At 38.6% G+C, this 21,707-nt stretch overlaps 2 protein-coding genes across 2 annotated transcripts; one reads left to right on the top strand and one right to left on the bottom strand.

Annotated features, from left to right (window-relative positions):
* Nucleotides 1–691: 691 nt before the first annotated feature.
* LOC140228592 (large ribosomal subunit protein uL23m-like) lies at nt 692–10,990 on the top strand. The gene is made up of 5 exons (XM_072308821.1): nt 692–900; nt 4,758–4,909; nt 5,960–6,082; nt 8,576–8,732; nt 9,446–10,990. The coding sequence occupies exons 2-5, from the start codon at nt 4,896–4,898 to the stop codon at nt 9,596–9,598; spliced, it is 447 nt and encodes a 148-aa protein (XP_072164922.1). The 5' UTR covers nt 692–900; nt 4,758–4,895; the 3' UTR covers nt 9,599–10,990.
* A 713-nt stretch (nt 10,991–11,703) lies between these two features.
* On the bottom strand, nt 11,704–21,356 carry LOC140228591 (nucleoporin Nup37-like). The gene is made up of 7 exons (XM_072308820.1): nt 21,110–21,356; nt 19,603–19,727; nt 18,892–18,964; nt 17,667–17,852; nt 16,616–16,797; nt 15,353–15,488; nt 11,704–14,646 (listed from the first exon to the last, which is right to left on the bottom strand). The coding sequence occupies exons 1-7, from the start codon at nt 21,254–21,256 to the stop codon at nt 14,533–14,535; spliced, it is 963 nt and encodes a 320-aa protein (XP_072164921.1). The 5' UTR covers nt 21,257–21,356; the 3' UTR covers nt 11,704–14,532.
* Nucleotides 21,357–21,707: the final 351 nt, after the last annotated feature.

Here is a 21,707-nt window from a genome sequence, read left to right as displayed (position 1 = left end):
AAAAGATAGACGTTAATCTACATGTAAATAGCAGATTACAAATTTGACAAAGAAGGTTGCTTCACTAACCTATACCGCTACGTGTCGCTACGTATACATAATACTTTGATTATGATTTATTCCAAGCTTCAATTAGATCTCCAATTTACTTTTTGCAAGACATTGATGACGACGTCGAGTTTGCATGCATCCTAGTAACGCAAGTCTCGCAGCGAGACACAGGAAAAGTGACAGCAGACGGCGAACAAAACTACAGGCAATTAGGCAAAGCCGAACGCGATGGCGATGACATGTGAAGTGGAAACACACACACACACAAACACTCACACACGCGCATATGATATACACATACCCATACACACAAACCCGTTGTTATGTTTCTGCTTGAAGGACGGCGTCCCATTCTCACGTTGTAATCTGATTCTGTGGTTAGCAGACGACCATGCCAATGGTACTCTGTATATACTGTGTAACAGTACGAACTCAACGCCTACCTGCTGAAGTCCACGCACATGCGTACAAAAACCAACTTGTACACTGATAGTCTTTGCTCAAGTGACACAATTGGCAATTTCGACGCGTTAGGGTTACGGAAAAAAAAATCGCGACCCGGACCCGACATGAATTCGTGAATTCTGCATAGGATGAACACTGCCCTCTAACAGCCGTATCAGTACATTGACCCAAGGAAACTCGCATGCTATGCGTCGTGGCTGCTACAAGTCGCTGTCTTTTCCGACAACTTTATTCACTTTCAAGGCAAGGAAAGCACGTCACTTGGCTGTATTAGGCATCTGAATGTCTTTCTCAAGTTTTAGCAATTTCTTTCGACTGCGAAGGAGCCAAGAAGCGGATGGTAGCGTTTGTCTGTCGCCGGTACCTAGGTCGGTAGCGAGCGAGGTAAGCTATAGTGTTTTGCGTAATCCCATGTGCTTGATTTCCCGTTTGTGGAGTTCGAGCAGGGAGCTGGTGGAGTGCTAACCGCACCAGCGACGCGACCCCAACCCCTAACTGTAGACAGTGTAGTGTAGGGGTACAGCGCCCCGCGCCGGGGTTTAGTGGAGTGCGTGCGGCACCAGTGACCAGCTAGCAGCTCCTCCTCCTTCTTCTATGTTGTTATTGTTGCTGTTCTTTTAAATTTTATGGAGCTCTCTGCCGGATGGGCAATTTGCTCCAAAATAAATTTTTTATATTATTTAAGTAACGTTAGACCTAATTACTTAAATTTAACTAGTCTATAGACACTAGGCCTACTCTACAGAAACCTACAGTACTACACTAACGTTAGGGTGATGCACTTGTCAATTGAACTTGTAGTCCCGGCCCCTGGGTACCCGGGGATGGCCGGGACTTGCATCCCACTTGCAATTTTCAGATGTTACACCACCTGGCCAAGTCCCGGCCAAGTCTCTGACAGGTCGGGCAAAATTTTCACGGAAATCCCCCGCTAAGTCCCCGGCAGGCCGGGCAGAAATCCCCGGCCAATTCCCCGACAGTCCGGGCAATATTTGTGCAGAAATTCCCGGCCAAGTCCCCGACTAGCCAGGCATATTTGCATAAAAATCCCCGGCCAAGTCCCGGGTAGTGCGTTCCAATCTGTGTTGTGAGTGCGGTAGTTCTTGGAATTCTTTCATATGGAATAAATGAGTACTTCAATGAAAGCAAGTTACCCAGTGTTCGACATCCTAAATTGCAGAAGCAAAATAGCGTGCATGATCCGAACGCTTGCGCTGCGATCATCGTTCGAACGCCTGTAGAGCCTACTCATTGTTCGACCCCATATGTCCATGCTTCGACATTCGCGACGTACCGTGCCGTGTGCTCGCCCTGCCTATGAATGTATTGGCGCACGTGCCACGCGAAGGGGAAGCTGTATACGTACATTGCACTAGGAGAGTGCGGTACTCCATGTACTCCACGCTGTGCGAGAGATTCAACGCATACACAACACGTTGCGATCGAACTATGGTGATACCGCAAATTCTGGCACGGGTGGCATGCAAAATATAAATATCGCGTAAACGCTCAAGTTATCTCAGAAACGGCTGCCATCATGGCTGTAGGTGTACACGCTGTACAGATTCAATGCAGATAAACGGACTAGTAACTTTGAAACTTGGAATGAAACAATTATGTGTTGCCATGCAACTTTACTTACCTGTTACTTACCCGTTAAACTGCTTATGCAAGCTGACCCGGGAGGGTCGCGACTATGATTCCGGGAGTCCGGCGACGTGGCCCACTGTTGTGCTCTTCGGAACACGTGTGGAGGTAGTTGCATAGTTTGAATTTTACACTTGATATGTGGCATTTTTTATTCATGAATTTCAGGGAATTTTTATTCGTAAGAGTGGTCTATTTACAGCAGTTTTTGTTTGTGGTGATTGGGATATAACTTGTTAATGGGTCCTTATCCGATGCTGTGCTGTGCATTGATGGGGTGTGGTGAGACTACTCTACAGCTGCATGTGCCAAACAAGACAGTCATCACTGGGATCAACATAGCCCGACCAGATGCCGTGCAAAGCATGGCATCAGACGAGCGGGGCCTTGCCATCACATCGGAGAACCACAACACAACTACAAAACTTATAAATTAGTATATGTTAGCTATGAAAATGTATACGTTACTCACGTAAAGTGCATGCTTATATTACAGAAGGTACATAAGTCCATAGAGAGCCCTGGTGATAAAGGTCCATGGAACAAAAAAAAATGACACTTTCTAGCGCAATCCCCGACCATCGGGGTTCATCGTTGCTGAATTCATAATGGCGCGTTGACCACTCTACAAATTATGCGCACGCGTGCGTGGCTGAAAGTGCAGCTATCTATTGCGTGCGTGCGCTGCTTCAGTGTAGCAGCACGGTCGACAGCATGATCGCGTGAACTCCCGATTATTATATGTGCCGTTAACAAACACTGCATATAATCTTTGTTTTCGGTAAGTTGTGAATTGTGTATGTCATTATCGATAACATAGCTACAATTGTATGAAGTCTCATTTGTGAAGATTACATTTAACCCTATTCTAACTGGGCTATTTGAGACCAAGTTTTTACTGGGGGGGGGGGTCAATTTGACCCCCCCTTCAGATCTCGGCCGCCGATCGCGCGATCGCCGCAAAATTTTGCCTGAACATAGAGCCGGATGTCAACTACAAGATTACATGGTCATACAATAGAAAAATGTTGATTTCATATTTTTTAATAAATTAATTATGCAAATTAACGCATGAAATCATATTTTCACCTATAACTCCATCAAAAAGACTGAAGGATTATTAAATTTTTGTGTCAGAGTTCTTCAAGACACATCAAATAATTTTCTTGTAAAAAAATAGTGCAATCAAAATCATTTTCTTTTGTTTTTTATTGTTTTGTTAATTTCTTATGTATTGTCTTGTTTCTTCGATCTTTTGTTTTCTATTGTTTTTTTGCCAAAATTTATTGGAGGCACTTTTTCAAGCTTATCTACATTAGAATTGATTTATTTCAAAGGTTAAAAGTTGAAATAATCTAATTTATATCAATTAAACAAAAAAACACAGTTTGCATTGGATTTGCACACGAAATCATGAATTTGAGCGGTTTTCGGGTTGACATGCATATGCAAAACATTGCATAATTTCAGAACGGTGTACCCGGACGTCGCAAATTTGGTCTCAAAATATGCGGGAGACTTCAATGAAAAAAGTCATGAAACGACGCGGCAAAATCTTTGCGCGTTGCGGAATCGTGGCGCGAAACGTCGAGGGGGGGGTCAATTTGACCCCCCCCCCCCAGTTAGAATAGGGTTAATGAGTTTGAGGTGACAAAAAATGATGTCAAGTATCAAAACTCAACGCGATCGTAAAATTCGCCTTGTGCTTGCTGTGTGTTGTGGGCCATTCTGGTACAGCCTGTCGCTATTCATACAGCAACTGGGCTGTGTATAGTTGGGATCAATACTGCTGCCATGCCAGGCGAGCTCCACGTGACAGGGATGTGGTTGCATGTGTGTTGGTTGAAGTTTACTTAAAAGTTTACCTGCTTAGGAGAGTGTATGGCCCTTGCCATGTTTAACATTCAGGTTAATGGGAGACATATTTGTTGTAATACCCTGATGTCATATGGCTTTTCAGGGTGCTACATAACTTTATTTTACCACTTGCCTAGTCGGGCAAGCAGATTTTCAAATTTGCAGCAAAACACTTGCCCGAACATTGATTTTACCCGCCCGAAAAGAAAGTAGCCCAAAATATAAGGAAATAATATAGAAAATCATGTGCAAGTCAAGGGCTTGATGAAACACAATCATATGAACAAGCAGCACACATTGATTTGCACGCTTAAACACAATGGAGTAACAAACTTGGTCCGATCAAGTGTTCCCGTTGCATTGGTTTGGGGCTTCTTCTCATAAGTACATGTATTGAAAAATTGCTGGAATGAAATATAAAGTGTGTTGCATCACTAAACAACCATTATCTTTGGGCTTCTGTATGGTTGACTTTGTGGGTTTGTTGGGGGAATAAGTGAAAAAAGGTGGCTTCAAAACTTTTTGCTTGCCCAATTCAGGCAAGCATTGGTTCTCATTGTTCAAAAACACTTGCCCAAATTTGATTTTCACTTGCCCCGGGCAATCAGGCAAGTGCGTATGTAGCACCCTGCTTTTGCTTTTGAAGCAGTTGATCTCACAGAACAGCAAAAAGTGCATTTTTTTATAACTTTCTCATTTGCACAATGCTCCTCTCCCCCCCCCCCCCCCTTTTGCAGGCTCATGAACATCAGTGGATTCCTCCATGTGTGACTGAACTTATATCCACTCACAATCCAATCAGGAGCGTCGGAAGTTACAGGGTGCTCCAGGACAGCGTTTAATAATTTCATTACCACAGCCTGTGAATTGTCAAGATGTCCAAATCAAGGTATGATGTTCAAGTTTTCTCTCTCTTTACTACCCCTATTCATTTCAAGTGATAGGGATATGTAATGCTTACTCAGATAAACAGATGTGTACTGTAAGAAGAAAAGAATCCAATTGTAATCATTGCCTGCATTCCAGACATATTGGTGACTTCATGAAGTAAGGAAGAATTCACACTGCAGGCAGAATATGAATGAATAGATAAACTGTCACCTGATTTGAAATGATTATAGTAATTCTTTAAAGTAAAAGCAGTGAAACATATTGTCCACATTATTCAAAATTAAAAGCCAGAGAAGCTTTGAGTAAGGTGGGAAAAATGCCATGGTGCATTGTTATAATGCTACTTTTGGATGCACTAACACCACAGTACAATGTAGTTAATTTTACTTCAATTCTGATTGAAACATTTTATAAATTTGTACTTGGCAAATGAAATGCTTATCATTTCAGGGGTGTACTGTTAACTGAAAGAGATAGAGAAAAGAAGAAAAAAGGAAGGGAAACAATATTGGCCAGTGTCACTCATCATGTTACTGCCCACATTCAAATTGCCTTTAAAAGTGCTTAAAGTTATGAGAATTTGTTAAATATTTTATTGTTTCAAGCGAGCATTTTCTAAAATAAGTGACCCTTATTCACAAACTTCAAAAGAATGTGAAATCTTATGCTTGCTTGTACAGCCCCGAGAGAATTTTTAAAGAATGTTACCATGCATTGTGCCTAATAAGTATGCAGATATGTTGATGTCTTAAAAAAAGTGTCATTTAGCTTACTCTTTTTTTTTTTGATCATATGAAAGTCTTCCACTTTTGTGTACATGTACTTACAGATAGGGATGCAGGCTGTGTTTCTTTAAACAAAAATCAAAATTAAAAGGAAAGAAAATGAATTATATCTTCTTCTTTTTTAAGGAGAAGGGGGTCACTCAATATGAAGTCAATCTTAGTTTTCATATTTGTAGGTTTTAAGCAGAAGTAGTGTGTTCATTTTCTGATAAATGTGATATACTGTACTTGTTTTTCTTTACTTTTCTTTGATTCTGAAACAGATACCCATTGTACCTCTTGGGAAATCCACAGCGAAGAGTGTTCTTCACAGATTTTTGCATGAAGTTGATAAAGAACAAAAAACCAATGCCACCGAATATGGTCACATTTGAGTGTGATCTACAGTAAGTCCACATTGTAAATTTGATTGCGACCTGCTATTATGAACTGTCTTAGGTTACATCCCACATTAAGATTAAAATAGTGCCGAACATTGTCAGTATTTGTTACATAATTAGGAAGTGTAGAAACTTGTTCTGATATTACAGCTGTAAGTTCCTTCTAATGTTTGTTAACTACCATTTTGTTTTCTGTCATTTCTGCAATAAAAGGTGGCTGTTTTATTTGGCCAATCATAATATTATTTCTCTGAGTAAAGTAAGAAAGCAAAAAAACAAAAAACAAAGACTAGTCCCCCTCTGTAATATTCATTTTATATACAGTGAAACCCCGTTATAACGAGGTCCGTGGGACCGGCGATATTACCTCGTTATAACCGGTACCTCGTTATATCCGTACGCATCAAAAACAAAGAAAAACATAAGCACGACATCATACACCCATCAATGAAACTTAAGAACATCCTTTGCGTTGTTATTACACAATGATGGATCATTATTATTGAGAGAATAAAGGAAAATATTTTTGAATTAGACGAAAAAGCAGGGGCTTAAATGAGTTAAATCTTTATTGTAATTCTTGTTTGTTAAGTTTTTCTAAACACCAGCGCAAATTAACATACGGGCGTTGTTTACCGTAACTTGGGAGGCATTTTTACGCTGTTGGTGCCCAGCGGGAATGCGATGATTTCATGAATCATTTCGGCTGTAATCTTGTACAATGTATGATCGTTGCGCCCGAAGGGATTAAAAATGCGTTCTTTATTTTCTTCCGAAAATCTCTTCGCGTTTTGTACATCCGTTCTTGGAAAATAATTATGCGACAGGATTGAATGTGGAAGGTTGTGATCCTTTTTACACAATGTACCTGGTGAACCATTCTGAAAGAAGAAAAATCTTTATTGTGAAATGCAGTGTTAAAATTGTGATAATGAACAAACCCAGATCTATTCAAACTAATAAATGCGTTTGATTCTTTTTCTGATTTAGGTTAACCTGCGTCATTCAACTTTTTTTACGCTACTGTCACCTGGCGAGATCGCGATGATTTCAAGAGTAACATACATGCGTTGTTTATCGTTAACTTGCGAGGTATTTTACGCTGTTGGTGCCCAGCGGGAATTCAATAATTTCATGAATCATTTCGGCTGTATCGTTGCGCCCGAAGAGATTATAGATACGTTCTTTATTTTCTTCCGAAAATCTCTTCGCATTTTGTACATCCGTTCTTGAACTGTTAAATGCGTTTGTTTCTATTTCCGAACACCGATTAATATAGGTTAACGTGTGTATTCTACTACTTTTTACGCTACTATCACCCGGCGAGATCGCGATGATTTCATTAATTATTTCGGCTTTTAATCGTACACTCTCATATCTAAATTATCATTTGTTCAATGATAATGAACAAATCCAAATCTATTCAAACTGCGTTTGTTTCTTTTTCTGAACACCGATTAAGTACATGTAGGTTAACATACGTTATTCAACTATTTTTACGCTTCCGCCACCCGGCGGGATCGCGATGATTTCATTAACTATTTCGGCTTCAATCATACACACTCATATTCAAATCATTTTGTCAAATGATAACGAACAAATTCAGATCTAATCAAACCAATAATTGCGTTTGTTTCTTTTTCTGAACACCGATTAAGTAGGTTAACAATCGTTATTCAACTATATTTTTACGCTACTGTCATCCGGCGGGATCGCGATGAATTCATTAATTATTTCGGCTTTAATCATCCACACTCATATTTGCTAACCAGCAAAAGAACTGGAAATCGGAACTAAAAATGGAAAGGATAATGATGAGTTGCACACGCATTCCAATTGTCCATTTTTGGCCACAAGTGTCGCTACATGCAAAGTTTTTTAATGCGTTATCTTTTTCTTTTTCTTTTTCTCGTTGCGCTGTCGTCTCACCTAATATCACGCACGCGTATCCCGCGAAAAAGAAAATCGAATGATTATGTCGTCGGAAGGCATTCCTGTGTCTTATCGCATGATTTAGAAGAAAATATGGAAGGAACGGTTCTCTGCAAAACGGGAAAAAGACGTGGATAGCGTGAATTCGGTTTTCAATGTTTCGTTTGTCGCATGTTTGAAAGCGGCAATTTAGTCAAGAAATGGAACCTCGTTATATCCGATCAAATTGCTTATGTTTTTCCTTATCATGATGCACCGAAATTGTCCTCGTTATAACCGGAATCTCGTTATAACCGAACTCGTTATAACCGATTCGTTCTGCCATAGGTTTACACGCAAAGGAAAACGGGACCGACGCGATCACCTCGTTATAAGCGGTTCCTCGTTATAACCGAACTCGTTATAACGGGGTTTCACTGTACTTATGGTACATATTTTCATTGTGATGGCATTATTCATGATAGCTTTGATGAAGACTTTGTCTCTTTTTTGTAAACCCCACATTCCAATTTGTCTGTATGGAGTGACATTTATGTATTTTGTATTTTTGTTCCCATACTTCATCAGGATGACAAAATTTGACATCAAAAACTACCTTCAAAACATCTACAAAGTTCCTGTGGCCAGAGTTAATACCAGAATAGTTTACGTGCCCTTTGACCGGAACCACAAAAACCAGAGGGTCAAGTTGCGGGAAGATTACAAGCTGGCTTATGTCACTCTGGTAAAGTACATTTTGTGTCATCTTTAATAGTCTTTTTGAAGATGGATATTACAGCAGGCATACGTGATACATGTCATAGTACTGAATTATAGCTTGAATGACTGGCATAGAACGTTTTCACAATATCACTTCAAAATCATTTCCCTGACTTATTGATAAAACACGAACTATAGACATGTTTGGAATGAAGACAAATTCATAAAATTGTTGGGAGCCTTGTAAGATTAGATGTAAGCAAATGAAAGTATAGTTTTATTATCTATGAAATCATCCCACCTGTTTTTGGGGTTTTTTTTTTTCATAATATTGTTTTAACAACTTGTGGGAAGATAAACTAGTACAATTTGTGCAAAATAAAAGCTGGAGCCAAAAAAAAAAAAATAAATTGTGAACCAAATCATGTTTCATTCCTTATTACTGTGTACTTGTATAAAAGTGACACATATGTATGAGAGCTCTGCTACTCAAAGACATTCCATGTACAACTGTATAAGATATGATTGTTGATGTTTGTTTCTATAAATTTAAAAAGTTACGCAATCATGCATTATTATTGTGGTTATTGGTAGTCAAGTGTCGCCACAGATCATGTAGATGTATTTGTTACCAAATTTTAACTTGATAAGGTGATTAAATGTGACTTAGGCAGAAATCTGAAATTCCAAACTTGAGGTGTATCATTTGTGTGCACTTTTTATGTTTTGGTCATGTAGGCTGAAGGACAGACATTTGAATTCCCAGAGTTGTTCCCTGACACAGAGGAGAAAAAGAATGAAGAAATGGCGGAAGATCTGAAGGATAAGGAGAAGAAAGCCGCCAAGTTATTATCACGGAGAGGTGGCGTTCCTAACTGGTTTAGCATTTGACATCATACACTGACGTGTGCTGAGGGCATGAAACAATCTACTGGATCTCCTGTCGCAAAATGTGGGACCTTGTTGCTGTTTCATGCGTGGAACACTTGACAAGGAAAACTTATCACCAGAAGTATTATGAAAGTGATAAGAAATGGTGACATGCCGATAGTGCGGATATGCTGGAAAAGGTCACTGGTCATAGATGATGAAGGATTTTAGATGACTTGCATCCTTGCGACTTCAAGCCTGTGATGCAATATGTGCAATGGAAAAGTGTGCATGGTTTGAACATGATTATCTGCTGATATCAGTCTGCAAGTCAATAGGACAGAAGCATTTGCCACACATATTCATATCAAAGGAAGATACCTCTTAAAGTATGATATTCTGCATTACAGAAGTGAGTATTACCCCGTGAGCAGCAATTCTCTGAATGTTGAAGTCAAAATGAAGTCATTGTGTCATTTTCAAGATGCTTTTGGAGAGTCACGTTGCCATTTGCGTAGACTGGGCTCTTGGGGATGAAAAGCTAAGGCTCCAGCTGTTGCGAATAGAATCATGGATACCCGAGTGCGTCCTTGTGTTCAGATTCGGCCAGAGTTAAAGCAGCATCTTATACAGCTGTAATGAGAAGTCTATTACTGCAGCAGGGACTGCCACTTCCACAGTGGGAAATTTTCAAATAAATGATGGCAAATTAATCTTACGATTTTCATACTCTATGCATAGTTGCACGAAATCCTTTCAAAAATAGACCAAAGTGTACATTGTTGATAGAAATTACTCTCCACGGAAGATATTATTGTCAGATGGTATGTGCTTGGATCACTACAGTTGATGCGTAACTTCTGCTTGAATGCCAGCAACAACACAAAATGGCCATATAAGAAGGGGCACTGTACCAAAATGGAGTTTGGTGGGAACAAAAGAGGTGTAGTCAGTGCATGAGCAGGCAGTCATGAGTCTTAAAAGTGTACGATCATTTACTGATAAATATTATTGCTATGATTGTAAATTCAGATTCACTTCAAATTGCACCAACATTTGTAAAGTACAAGTGTATAGATTCTGCTGGCAGGAAACTTCCTTGCTGCACATTCACCAGAAAGATAGTGAAAACAGTATCTGAAAGTCAGAAAGTGTTTCTTTCTCTCTCTCTCTCTCTCTTTATGTCCGCGTGTGTGTGAGCACACATAGAAATCGGTTCTATTGCATTACTGCTCCAATATCATAAATGTGTTCTTGTTATGTATGCTCGATTTCTATTTCACTGAATTGGTGACTGAGGTGTCAGACATGACAGCACGATTACCATAATTATTATTCATACGAGTGGCAAATGGCAGTGGCATCTGTAATGAAATACATTCACTACATGCCTGTCAAGGTATGACTCTACAATCGTCATGTGGTTACCTGTGTGTCAATGTGATTTCTAGCTTGTCCTTATCGCAAGTCAAATCTGGTTGAGAATCAGTACTGTATGATACATGTATCACTAGATCCTGGGAAGTCAGAGCCATCTTACATTGATCAAATGATGCTCCACTAAATGAAGGAAAAACACCAACATATCCATTTGGACACATCTTCGTAAAGCTTTTCAAAGCCATGTCTATTCGTAGGCTAAATAGAAAACATTAAAACACATTTTTTAATGTAAAAATTTCCGGTTGTGGTGAGGTGAGAGCACTGCAGTTCACCAAGTAAAAGTACAATTAGTATGTGAATGTGTGTGTGTGTGTGTGTGTGTGTGTGTGTGTGTGTGTGTGTGTGAGTGTGTGTGTATGTTCACCCAGAGAATGTTATGTAGGCATTTGGATAGTCACTTTCACATGACTCCCATTAGCCTACTTTGGACTTCTGCAGAGCTTTCTGTTTCAGTTATCTTTTCTACTATACTACTTGTATGCACACACACTCATATAACCACACAGGCACACCCTTCCAGTCATATTGTCTCTTCCCCAAGTCCTCTCTCTCAGTTACTACAGTACCATGCACTTTCAATTTCTGTAAATTCACTAAAACCACTCCGGAATACAGTGCACTCCCGTTATAATGAACATGGTTACAACAAAGTTCCGGTAATAACGAAGTAGAAATTCAGGCTGTAAAGTTATTCACTTTATATATTTTTATTGTTGTACAAGTTGTATTGTTCGGTTATAATGAAATTTCGATAAAACGAAAGAAAACTGCTGGTCCCGAGGACTTAGTTATAACGGGATTCCACTGTAAAGACTGACATCAAATAGAATATTTATCAACTGTTTACTGTTTGTTTTGATTTCATTTATTTTTGGTGTTTTACAGTACATTTTCACATGTAATGACACATTCTAAATATTTACACATATTGGCAGCAGGGAGATTGATAACGAAGAATGTAAAATAGCTCTGTCAAAATGCATGCAATGTTCCCTTTCTGGTCTAGTATTTGGTCTCTGAGGTTAATTGCTACCTCTTCTATTTTTTCCAGGCACACATTTCCTATGTCTGGAAAACAAATTAAAGTGCCTCCTGCATTTCTCTTTGTCATTGTAAAAGACGGATCTTGTTGGCAGATATGTCTTACTAGTAGTATGCAGTCCACAGCATAAAGGTTCCATGCATCTACAGTGGTGTTCTAAAAAAGGTTCTAAAAATCCCCCATTAACATCTACGAGACACTAAATGCCCAGAAAGTTAATTTAGTGATTTTCTGAGAAACCTTTTTATTGTTACAGCAAATACTATAGGGTAAGGTCAACCTTGTACCGTATGTTCAAAAAAAAAATACAACAGGACCCTCCGCAATGATATCTTTAAAAATGGTGAATCAATCCAAGTACAAATTCAGGGTATGAAACTATAACTCATTGCCCACATCTTACAGAAAACCCCATTCGATTTGCTTCAGTGGTCAAAGAGAAATGAGGAATTTTGTAGAGGATGTCAGGAATCTCTTCCCTCCAAGTTCTGTCTATTGTATTTACACACAAGAGCATCGAAGTGCTAAACTTGGAAGTATCAGACTCATGACATGCTTTACAACAATCCACATTTCTCTGTGACTGCTCAACCAAATTGAATGGGGTTTTCTGCAAAATAGAGCTAAGATAATATATTCTAAGACCTTGAAGTAGCATTTAGACAGTTTTATCATATTGGGTGTTATCAAAGTGAAAATCTGTAATTTTGGGGGGGACATACTGTGTAGTACAAACAAGTCGTGCAGAAGTGTGTGTGTATTGGACAGATGCAGTGCAAGTATAATGGTATCTTTCTTTGGTGCAAAGTTGGTTGAACTATGCTGCATGCTTGTTGTATAGTGGAATTTCATTATCACCCGAGTGAAGACCAGTCCAGAGAATACTCGGGCGGGTGTCTATGGAAACATGTGTTGTAGCAAAATCAGCTCATCCTCAACGGGTTAAGAGGTTAGTTAGATCAGTAGAGCCCTCTTATAACAGGGTGATTCTGCCAGGCTCTTTCATTTCTTTGTTTTTACATCTGGATATATTGAGAATCTCGATCATATGTTAATTGTCATGGTTTTCAGGTCCTTGTTATAATGAGGTTCCCCTATTCAGACATAAATAGGTGCCTACCCAAAAGTGCATTGCATGTTCTCATACTCACAAACTTAACCCTCCGCATAATTTGGATTATGAAAAGCAAGTCAATGGTGTTATGAACCTCAATAAGGCATGTCAACATGATCTGCATTGGTAAGCAGAGTTAGTCAGATTTTACCCCACACACCATGTCCTGTATCAACTGAGATCCACCTGTAATGTGAACAAGTACTGTACACATATATTTAGCGAGTCTAAATCTTCACGAATCGGGACTGCCTGACAATTTCACGAGTGGTCAAATTCGCGATTGTGGATTACTGAGCTGAATGGAGAAATGTATAGAATACGTGTACGTCACATTCATAACAGGATCAGAGTCAATATTTTTGTGTGTCTTTAATTTCGTACATAGCATCTAACTCGCGAAAATAAAAACCTTGCGAAATATTCGGCGTATACATGATTTCATCTTCAGGAAAGTTGGAGCTTTACACAAATCACTGCATCTCCTTTGGTCCATGGAGAATCAACTTTAATATCATTACAGCTGCTTATACATTTAACAGAGTTGCACATATACAAATAACAACATTTGTGTGTGTAGAGGCATAGAATACCTACTGTGGTACTTGCCATTTTGAACTGCTGTGCATATGTATGATTGTCAACACAGAGAACATGCTGGCCAATCACACATTTCTGCAGAGATTCAGCCCATTTTGCATTGTGAGATTTAATCCTTTTTTCTTTTTCTTTTTTTGTTGACTACCAACTATTATTGAAGCTTCATAGTGATTTTGTTATTTTCCAATCAAAGTTGAATGTCAAAATGTCTCATGAATTAAATGTCACATCAGAAGAGAGGATCTTATTCTCCAGACCTTCAATGGCAGTAATGCCTTTTTCATTTTAGCAGGCAATTCAATGCAGTACACCGTTGCAACTTTGATCTGCTTGCTAAGGTATGCTCCAGACACAGAACTGACAGCACAGATTGGCAGATTTGCTTCATTCTAAGGCAATCATGTATATCTAAAATTCTTGTCGTCTTTCCAGGCATTAAGTATTGTCGACTTAAGTAAACTAAATTAAAAAAAAGACAGAACCATTTAATAGGACCAACACACTGCTTTCAGCCACAATTACAAGTGAAAAGTACAACTTCACGCATAAAAGAACGTCAGCACTTTGGGGCAAAATAGTGATTTTGTTGTATGAAAAGAAATGGTAACGTATTGGAATTCATTTCTTATATACATGCAGGCAGCTGTACTTCCATCTTCCTTACAAATGCCACTTTGGACATGTCAACATCATAGTATTAAATACACACAACGAAAAAAATATATATATCCTATGTATGGAAGGATTACAAATATATCAAGGTTCCGCTGGGTAGAGATGTACTCGCTTGTCACCACCGATGGCACAGACGGGCAGAAAGGCGTGCCAGGACAGGCCCCCAAGAATGGGTAGGCTCTCACTTACTGGCACCTGGAGGTGGAAAATGATACAAGATGATATTTTGATATCTATATTTATTATATATAATTATTTTTGATATTTTTGATTGAAATTTGATTTCACCATAAATGAAAGTAGCAAACAAGCTAAAACTGTAGCACATGTACCATTGGCACATGCCCGTTTATCTTTTCTGTTCTAGGGGCACCTGTACGCAGGTGTATACAGATAGTGTTTAGCATATCATCAATAATTGACCACAAATGTCTCGAAACTGAAAAAAAAAATGACAGGCAGAAGTGATCATAAAAGTCTTTAGGAGCATTAGGAAACTGCATCAATATATCCCAAGCCTCTTTTGAAATAAAACATCCTTTAGATAGTAAACTCACAATAATACATACAAGCAATACTTTAAATGGAAAACATGGCAAAATTTGAGACTCCACTGCAGTGTGTGCTGCTCTGAATGCAGCCTATTTTGAGATTCCTAACACACATCTAACAAAATCTCTTGAACTTTGTAAATTTATTTCATTTAGTAAACTCGTAATCACTTTCTTTAAGTTTTCAGATGTATACATGTAGTCTTTTTTGTTTGTTTGTTTTGTTTTGTTTTGTTTTGTTTTGTTTTTTTTTTTTTTGATGCTGTGCAGAAAACAACACAACAAAAAATGCTCAAGGAATATTTTTTTTCCCCCTATGACTCCCAAGGATCTGAAGCTGGTTTACACACCTGATGATGGCCAAGGTGATAGACCTTGATCTCATTGTTTGGCCTGCCGGTGGTGGCAAAGAGGTTCTCACTAGACCGACACCACCTGAACTCGCCTCCGCCTTCCCCATGTGCCAGTTCTGAGTCTTGCGGCTGGCTGCACATTGACAGAATATGGTCAAAAGCGTCAAGATGTCTTTCCCTATTGTCATATCCTTATCAAGAAAATTATGATGGAGTACATGACATCAACTTTGTTTAGTCTTCAATCACAATACAATATTTGCAGTTTACTTGGTATCATAACTGTTAGGTCTAAATTTTAATAATAATTGCTCTATTAGGCATTTACAATGAAAATGGTCTTTGATTCATTTATTTAGACTATGATACCATTACAAGAGAGTCAGTTATGTGGTTAAAAACTCTCAATTTCTTTTTAAAGGGAATGTAAACCCCAAGAACAATGTGGATTGAGTGAAAGCAGTAACATTAGTAGAACACATCAGTGAAAGTTTGAGGAAAATCGGGCAATCGGTGCAAAAGTTATGAACTTTTAAAGTTTTGGAGTTGGAACTGCTGGGTAAGGAGACTACTAGAGGTTATGACGTATGAGTGGACTACAATGTAAAGAAAATATAAAGGGAAATCAGTAAAAATTCATTTTTCATGAAAATTACACATTCCATCAACTTGATACTGACATATGTGAGGGGTAGCACTTATTCCCCCTGCTTTCTGAAAGTGGTTAGTCAAGAGCTCTTTCATTTTGGTAGAAAAAGGAATTTTTGTGAAATTCCTTTTATATTTTCTTTATATTGTTGTCCACTAATAAGTCATAACCTCTAGTAGTCTCCTCATCCAGCGGTCCAAACACCAAAACGTTAAAAATTCATAACTTTTGCATCGATAGTCCGATTTTTCTCAAATTTTCACTGATGTGTTCTACTAATGATAATGCTTTTACTCAATCCACATTGCTCTTTGGGTTTGCCTTCCCTTTAAGCAAAGAGCATCTTCTAGCTTGAGGCATCCTTATAATAAAAATGAATGCCTCCTTAAAAGCATGTGCACAAAATTAAACCCACAGATGATCGATTGATGAGAATAAGATATTAAAATTCTATGAATACATTATGCCATAAAATCTACATCCATTACAAAGTGACTGTTGGCATGATGAGTATGAAATCTGACATACCCCTTCCCTCCCCTTCCAAATATCTTATCGTCTTTGTGCTTGCTCCTTATTGTTGACTTTCTCTTTTCCTGCTGTTACTGTACCTGGAACGTGTGATGTCCCAAACCATCCATTCCCCACCGACGATGGCACCCACCCTGGTGGGGTCACACAGACTCCAGTCAGCACACATCAGTCTAGGCCGCCCTGTCTCCAGGGACATGAAAGGCTGCTCGCTGATCAGATCGTAGAAACGAAGGGTACCATTCTTTTCAGCAACCATTAGCTGCAGACAAATGAATGTACATGTAACATAGCATGTTAAAGGGGAAGGCTAGTAACTGATCAGTGGGAATCAGTTGAAATGCTGGGAGATGATTGTTCCAATCCTTATGGGATTCATTCAAGAGTTCATTGTATATCTATTGTTGTGTGAAAATGATTTGCTTCATAATGGTCTCATATTCAAGTAATGTGCAGTTTAATGCTTCCAGGTTAGCGTCCCTGGTCAGTGACGGAGCATTAATCTGCACATTACTTGAATATGAGACCGTTCTGAAGCAAATCATTTTCACACAACAATAGATATACAATGAACTCTTGAATGAATCCCATAAGGATTGGAACAATCATCTCCCAGCATTTCCACTGATTCCCACTGATCAGTTACTAGCCTTCCCCTTTAAATCCTCCTTACATATCCTTTAATAATCATGTTACTGGTACAAATATGAAGCTCTATCTTTGCCATCATCCCCTCTTTCAAACTAATTTTCATATTAAATCTCATTCTAGAATATTATGAATTCACTGTCTACATGTTTTGTTCTCAAATTCATTGAGTTTTGTTCACATTCAGGAGTAAATATTAGAATGTTTTATGTTAACTTACCACTGCTATAAATCCCTAAGCTTTAATACAGAGCAAAAACAAAACAAAACAAAGCAAAACAATGCATCAATGAAATATCAGGTCAACTGTGATAACATGTCTGTACCAAGTTGAATACTCTGCTACATTGTACATGCATTTCCTACTTTCCAGGAAATATCTCCCAGTTTTAAAATGAATTATGTAACAGCTGACACCGTATTATAACATCCTGAATAAACAGTGAATAAATTTCTTCCAACAAAAGATCATGAAAAGAATACCTTATTTGGATCATTCTGGTTCCAGCACACTGACATTCCAGCTGACTTCAGGGGAAACATCATCCTCTGCCTGCCGTCCAGATCCCACAGTCGACATGAGTAATCATCACTTACACTAGCTATGATCTCCCCTTTGATTGGTTCAAAGGTTAGGGCATTCACATAGTCTTTATGGCCCTTTATTACCTAGGAAAAGAGAAAAGCATGTTTCATCACATACATTACTGAAATAACATTGTACCTGCATTTGCCAACAATGTGAGGCAATCCACAAGGCTGAATACTTTTCAAGTATCACTCGTAGCAAACTATAAAAAAAATAATATGTGTAATGATAATAACAAAAAACCCACCGATCTATATATGCTAACTGCATGCCACAAATGTTCAAGAAGTCAACTTCACTGGTGAAACTAGAGAAACTGTCAGCAATTCCATAACAACTTAGCATTCTTAATACTTCACAGAAAATTGTGAATACTCTACATCTATCCTCAGTTGGCTTTGTCACAATTCTACAGATTTCAGTGACATGTGATCAAGTACTAAAATTAATTTCGTTCATTCATTGTCTTTTTCCTGAATTTCTAAAAAAAAACTTAAAAAAAAAAAAAAAACAACAAACAAAACAAACAGAATATCTGATTCATTGTGAAGAAATCATAATTCAAAGTTAACTGTGTTACTCTACTATTCCTAGAAAAATGAGCAAAGAAAATGGGATTCCATTGGGATTCGAACCCAAGACCTCCGGATTGCTAGCCTGGAGCTCTAGTGACTGAGCTATAGAAAGCCCTAGTTCAGTGTTTGTCCCAGAAACCCTAAATTCTCAATGCTCGAATGGTCAGAAGCTATAGCACAGTGTGTTTGTGTGTGACACATACGTACACACTCAAACCTGGCATAAACGCGAAGGATAATTCAACTTGGGGATAAATGCGAGGGATCACCGAAGTGATGCAGCTTTTTGAGTATGTAACAAACACAAACAGAAGAAACTTAACTATTCCAGTACAATTGACAATGAGTACAGCCGAAGGAAGAAGTCAGTGGTGATAAAATGTAGGCTATCACTAAAATTCTCGAATGATATGTTCTGCATGACTGAGAGAAAGGAATGATGTAGTTGATACTATTTCCTCTCACAAATTTCAGCAATAGAATAATATGAAAAGACAGAAATTGTACGTATTGCCATAAGGTTATATTCCACAATCTCTCCTACCTGAACAGTGTCTTGGTCTTTCAAGTCTGAGCTGAACACCCGTATTTTGCTATCAGCTCCAGCTGTACAAAATCTAAACAGCAGAATAATGATAAATTCATTTTAAAAAAAAACTTTCCAATTTTAGGCAGCATAAACTATACTTAAAAGAAATAACACATCTCTCATGGTAGGGTCACATACAATTAAAAAAAAAATGACAGGTAGGAACATAAAATTATTTTTAAAGTTTCAAGCAAATATACATTTGATAACAAAACTCACCTCACACCATTAGATACAACCAATTGCTATATCCTGGTGCACTGTTGACAAGAAAAAAACAAACAAACATGGTATTTGGGCAGTAGATTTCTAGTCTAGTTGATGCCTGCCATCTTGGACGAACTTAAATTTTCCACCAAACTTGTATGTTGTCCAAGTTCAAGGTATCTTTGTGTAGATTATACAAACAAGTGATTTCATTGACAGTCTACTCAGGTGTCCATTGCATTGATTTAGCTCTACCTCTCTGTGTTTTTCTTCTTTTTTTTTCAGTAGAAAAGATCTTATTAACATTACTTTGGTGTCTTCTGGTCTAAATATTCACAATTATAGCACTTAAAAAGTCAAACTAAGGCTTGCACTAGAAATCAGGCACAAAGATACATTGTATTCGTAACGGTATCATGAATCCCACATAAAGGTGGTTTCACATTTTAATATAAATACCTGAGACATCTTGGCAAGATATCCAGCGATGACACAGGACTCCATGCAATGTATGTGACCCGTGTCCCATGATGAAAGTCTCTGATGTGCTTGTACTCGCAACCAGACAGAAGTTTATCTTCCTCCTGTATGTGAAAATAAGCACAGTCATTAGCATACTACTTGGTACATGTACTAGATTCAGTCATACTTTTATAGTAGGAATGATTATATAAATGCATGACAAATTTAATAGTGAAATACAATAAATGACTGCGATGCCTCTAACCACTGTTCATTCAAAGAAGAATGGGTTTGAGGAATGACTGGAATCATTGAGTTACCATACCTGTGTGAGGATGATGAATATGTTATAAACTGGTACTACAGTGGTAGACTGTCTATTTCTATGAACAATTAAAAAGGCCGTCCATCACTGCTGCATCAGGACACTCTGCACATATTACAATTATGTACTGATATCTGGTGCCAGACAGGTTGCTTTGTTTGTGCGTTTGTGCATATTGCCATTGAAAACACCTGATACCATCATACACTTGTCAAGTTTCGACTTCCAGAACAAATTCACAATTCCATCAAGTTTAATAATTTTTTAGTTGAGTTGAAGCTTTACAAACACTAACACAGAAGCTAGATCCGATATAGCATTACAGTAACATAACAGATACGAAGCATGAGCTGGAATCTGCTGAAAATCCCTGCGTCCAGGTCCAGTCTGAAGGGTTCTCCGGAAGTCATCATCTACAACTTAGTACAAGTTAAATCCCAAACACCACAAACAAAAACTGCTATAAGCACTCATTCATCCCAATATAAGCACTCATTCATCCCAAGCAGTATCACAGATTGGAACGCACTCCCATATCGACAGTAATCATGGTCACCAGCATCACAAGGACTCCTTCATTCAAAGCAGCAATCCTGCACTACATCCAAGAGCAAAGCAACTAGAATAGGTCTAGTAGATTCTAAAATCTAAACTTCTCTCTCCGTGCAATAAACACCAGCACACCCCGTCCAGTTGGCCCCTTCTTCATGTTCTTAGGGGGTGTTGGACAGTATTATAGTATTATTTATTCTAGAATAAAATCATTCGAGATCCAAGAGAAAAGCAACTAGAATAGTAGATTCCAAACTTCTCTCTCCGCGCAATAAACACCAGCACACTCCCTGTCCAGTTGGCCCTTTAGGGGTGTTACTGTTGGACAGTATCATAGAAATCTAGAAAAGATCATTCGGGATCCAAGAGCAAAGCAACTAGGTTATTAATAGATTCTAAACTTCTCTCTCCGCGCAATAAACACCAGCACACGGTATAATCGTCCGGTTGGCCCCTTCTTATTAGGGATGTTGGACAGTATCATAGATATCTAGAATAAGATCATTCATAGACAGAAGACGAAGGCCTTTGTTGGGCTCTACCGCTACCCGTAGCAATAGCTCCACAGTAACACTACACAGATTTTAGTATATGGGTCAACATCAAGGCAACGCGACCAAAACATACCTGAAATCTGCATGTTCCCACGCTTACTCTCAAATTGCCGCCGTATGCAATCAAAGGCGATGAGGTTTCAAATGGTGAAAATTCAACACAAGTCACGCTATCCCTTGTATCAAAGGTGTAGTCACACTTTTTCATAGACGTGTCCATCTTCCAGAGCGTGTGAGAGTGCTCTTGATTAGCGCGTGGAAATCACTACACTACTATCCTTCCAAATATCCCGCGCGTAGTGGGTCGGTCTCGCGCTCCAGCCATCCCATAGCCAGCCGGCGGCGAAGAGCCGGCCGAGAGCGAGCGGCGAGTTCGCGCCGCAGGGCAGTTACACTTCCATCTTGGATCTTGGATGAGCAGAAACAGAAAAAGGATCCTCAAAAAGAGCATGTTTGAACTTAGAAGGGTCCTTTTGGGAAATGGTAGATGGAGCCAATTGTTCCATGCTTTTACAGTGCGTGGAAAAAAAAAACAACTAAAAACTTGATACTACATAAGTGATTCAGATTCAAATGTTGTTTCCGAAACATTTATCCGAATTACAAGACTCAGGCCTACTCAAAGGAATTTCCTCTTTTTTTTTTCTTCATTTTATAGTTCTCTATAGTAT

Source organism: Diadema setosum, chromosome 5 (assembly GCF_964275005.1).
Source record: "Diadema setosum chromosome 5, eeDiaSeto1, whole genome shotgun sequence".
Taxonomy (NCBI): domain Eukaryota; kingdom Metazoa; phylum Echinodermata; class Echinoidea; order Diadematoida; family Diadematidae; genus Diadema; species Diadema setosum.
This window is presented reverse-complemented; position numbering and strand designations above follow the sequence as displayed.

Excerpts from the sequence above, each read along its gene's own strand:
- LOC140228592 (XM_072308821.1), top strand. Across the intron at positions 6,083-8,575 it reads ACATTTGAGTGTGATCTACA|GATGACAAAATTTGACATCA; the intron begins GTAAGTCCACAT and ends ATACTTCATCAG. Across the intron at positions 8,733-9,445 it reads AGCTGGCTTATGTCACTCTG|GCTGAAGGACAGACATTTGA; the intron begins GTAAAGTACATT and ends TTGGTCATGTAG.
- LOC140228591 (XM_072308820.1), bottom strand. The coding sequence starts at position 21,256 with ATGGACACGTCTATGAAAAAGTGTGACTACACCTTTGATACAAGGGAT. Across the intron at positions 18,965-19,602 it reads ATCTTGCCAAGATGTCTCAG|ATTTTGTACAGCTGGAGCTG; the intron begins GTATTTATATTA and ends TCTGCTGTTTAG. Across the intron at positions 15,489-16,615 it reads TGGGACATCACACGTTCCAG|CCAGCCGCAAGACTCAGAAC; the intron begins GTACAGTAACAG and ends GTCAATGTGCAG.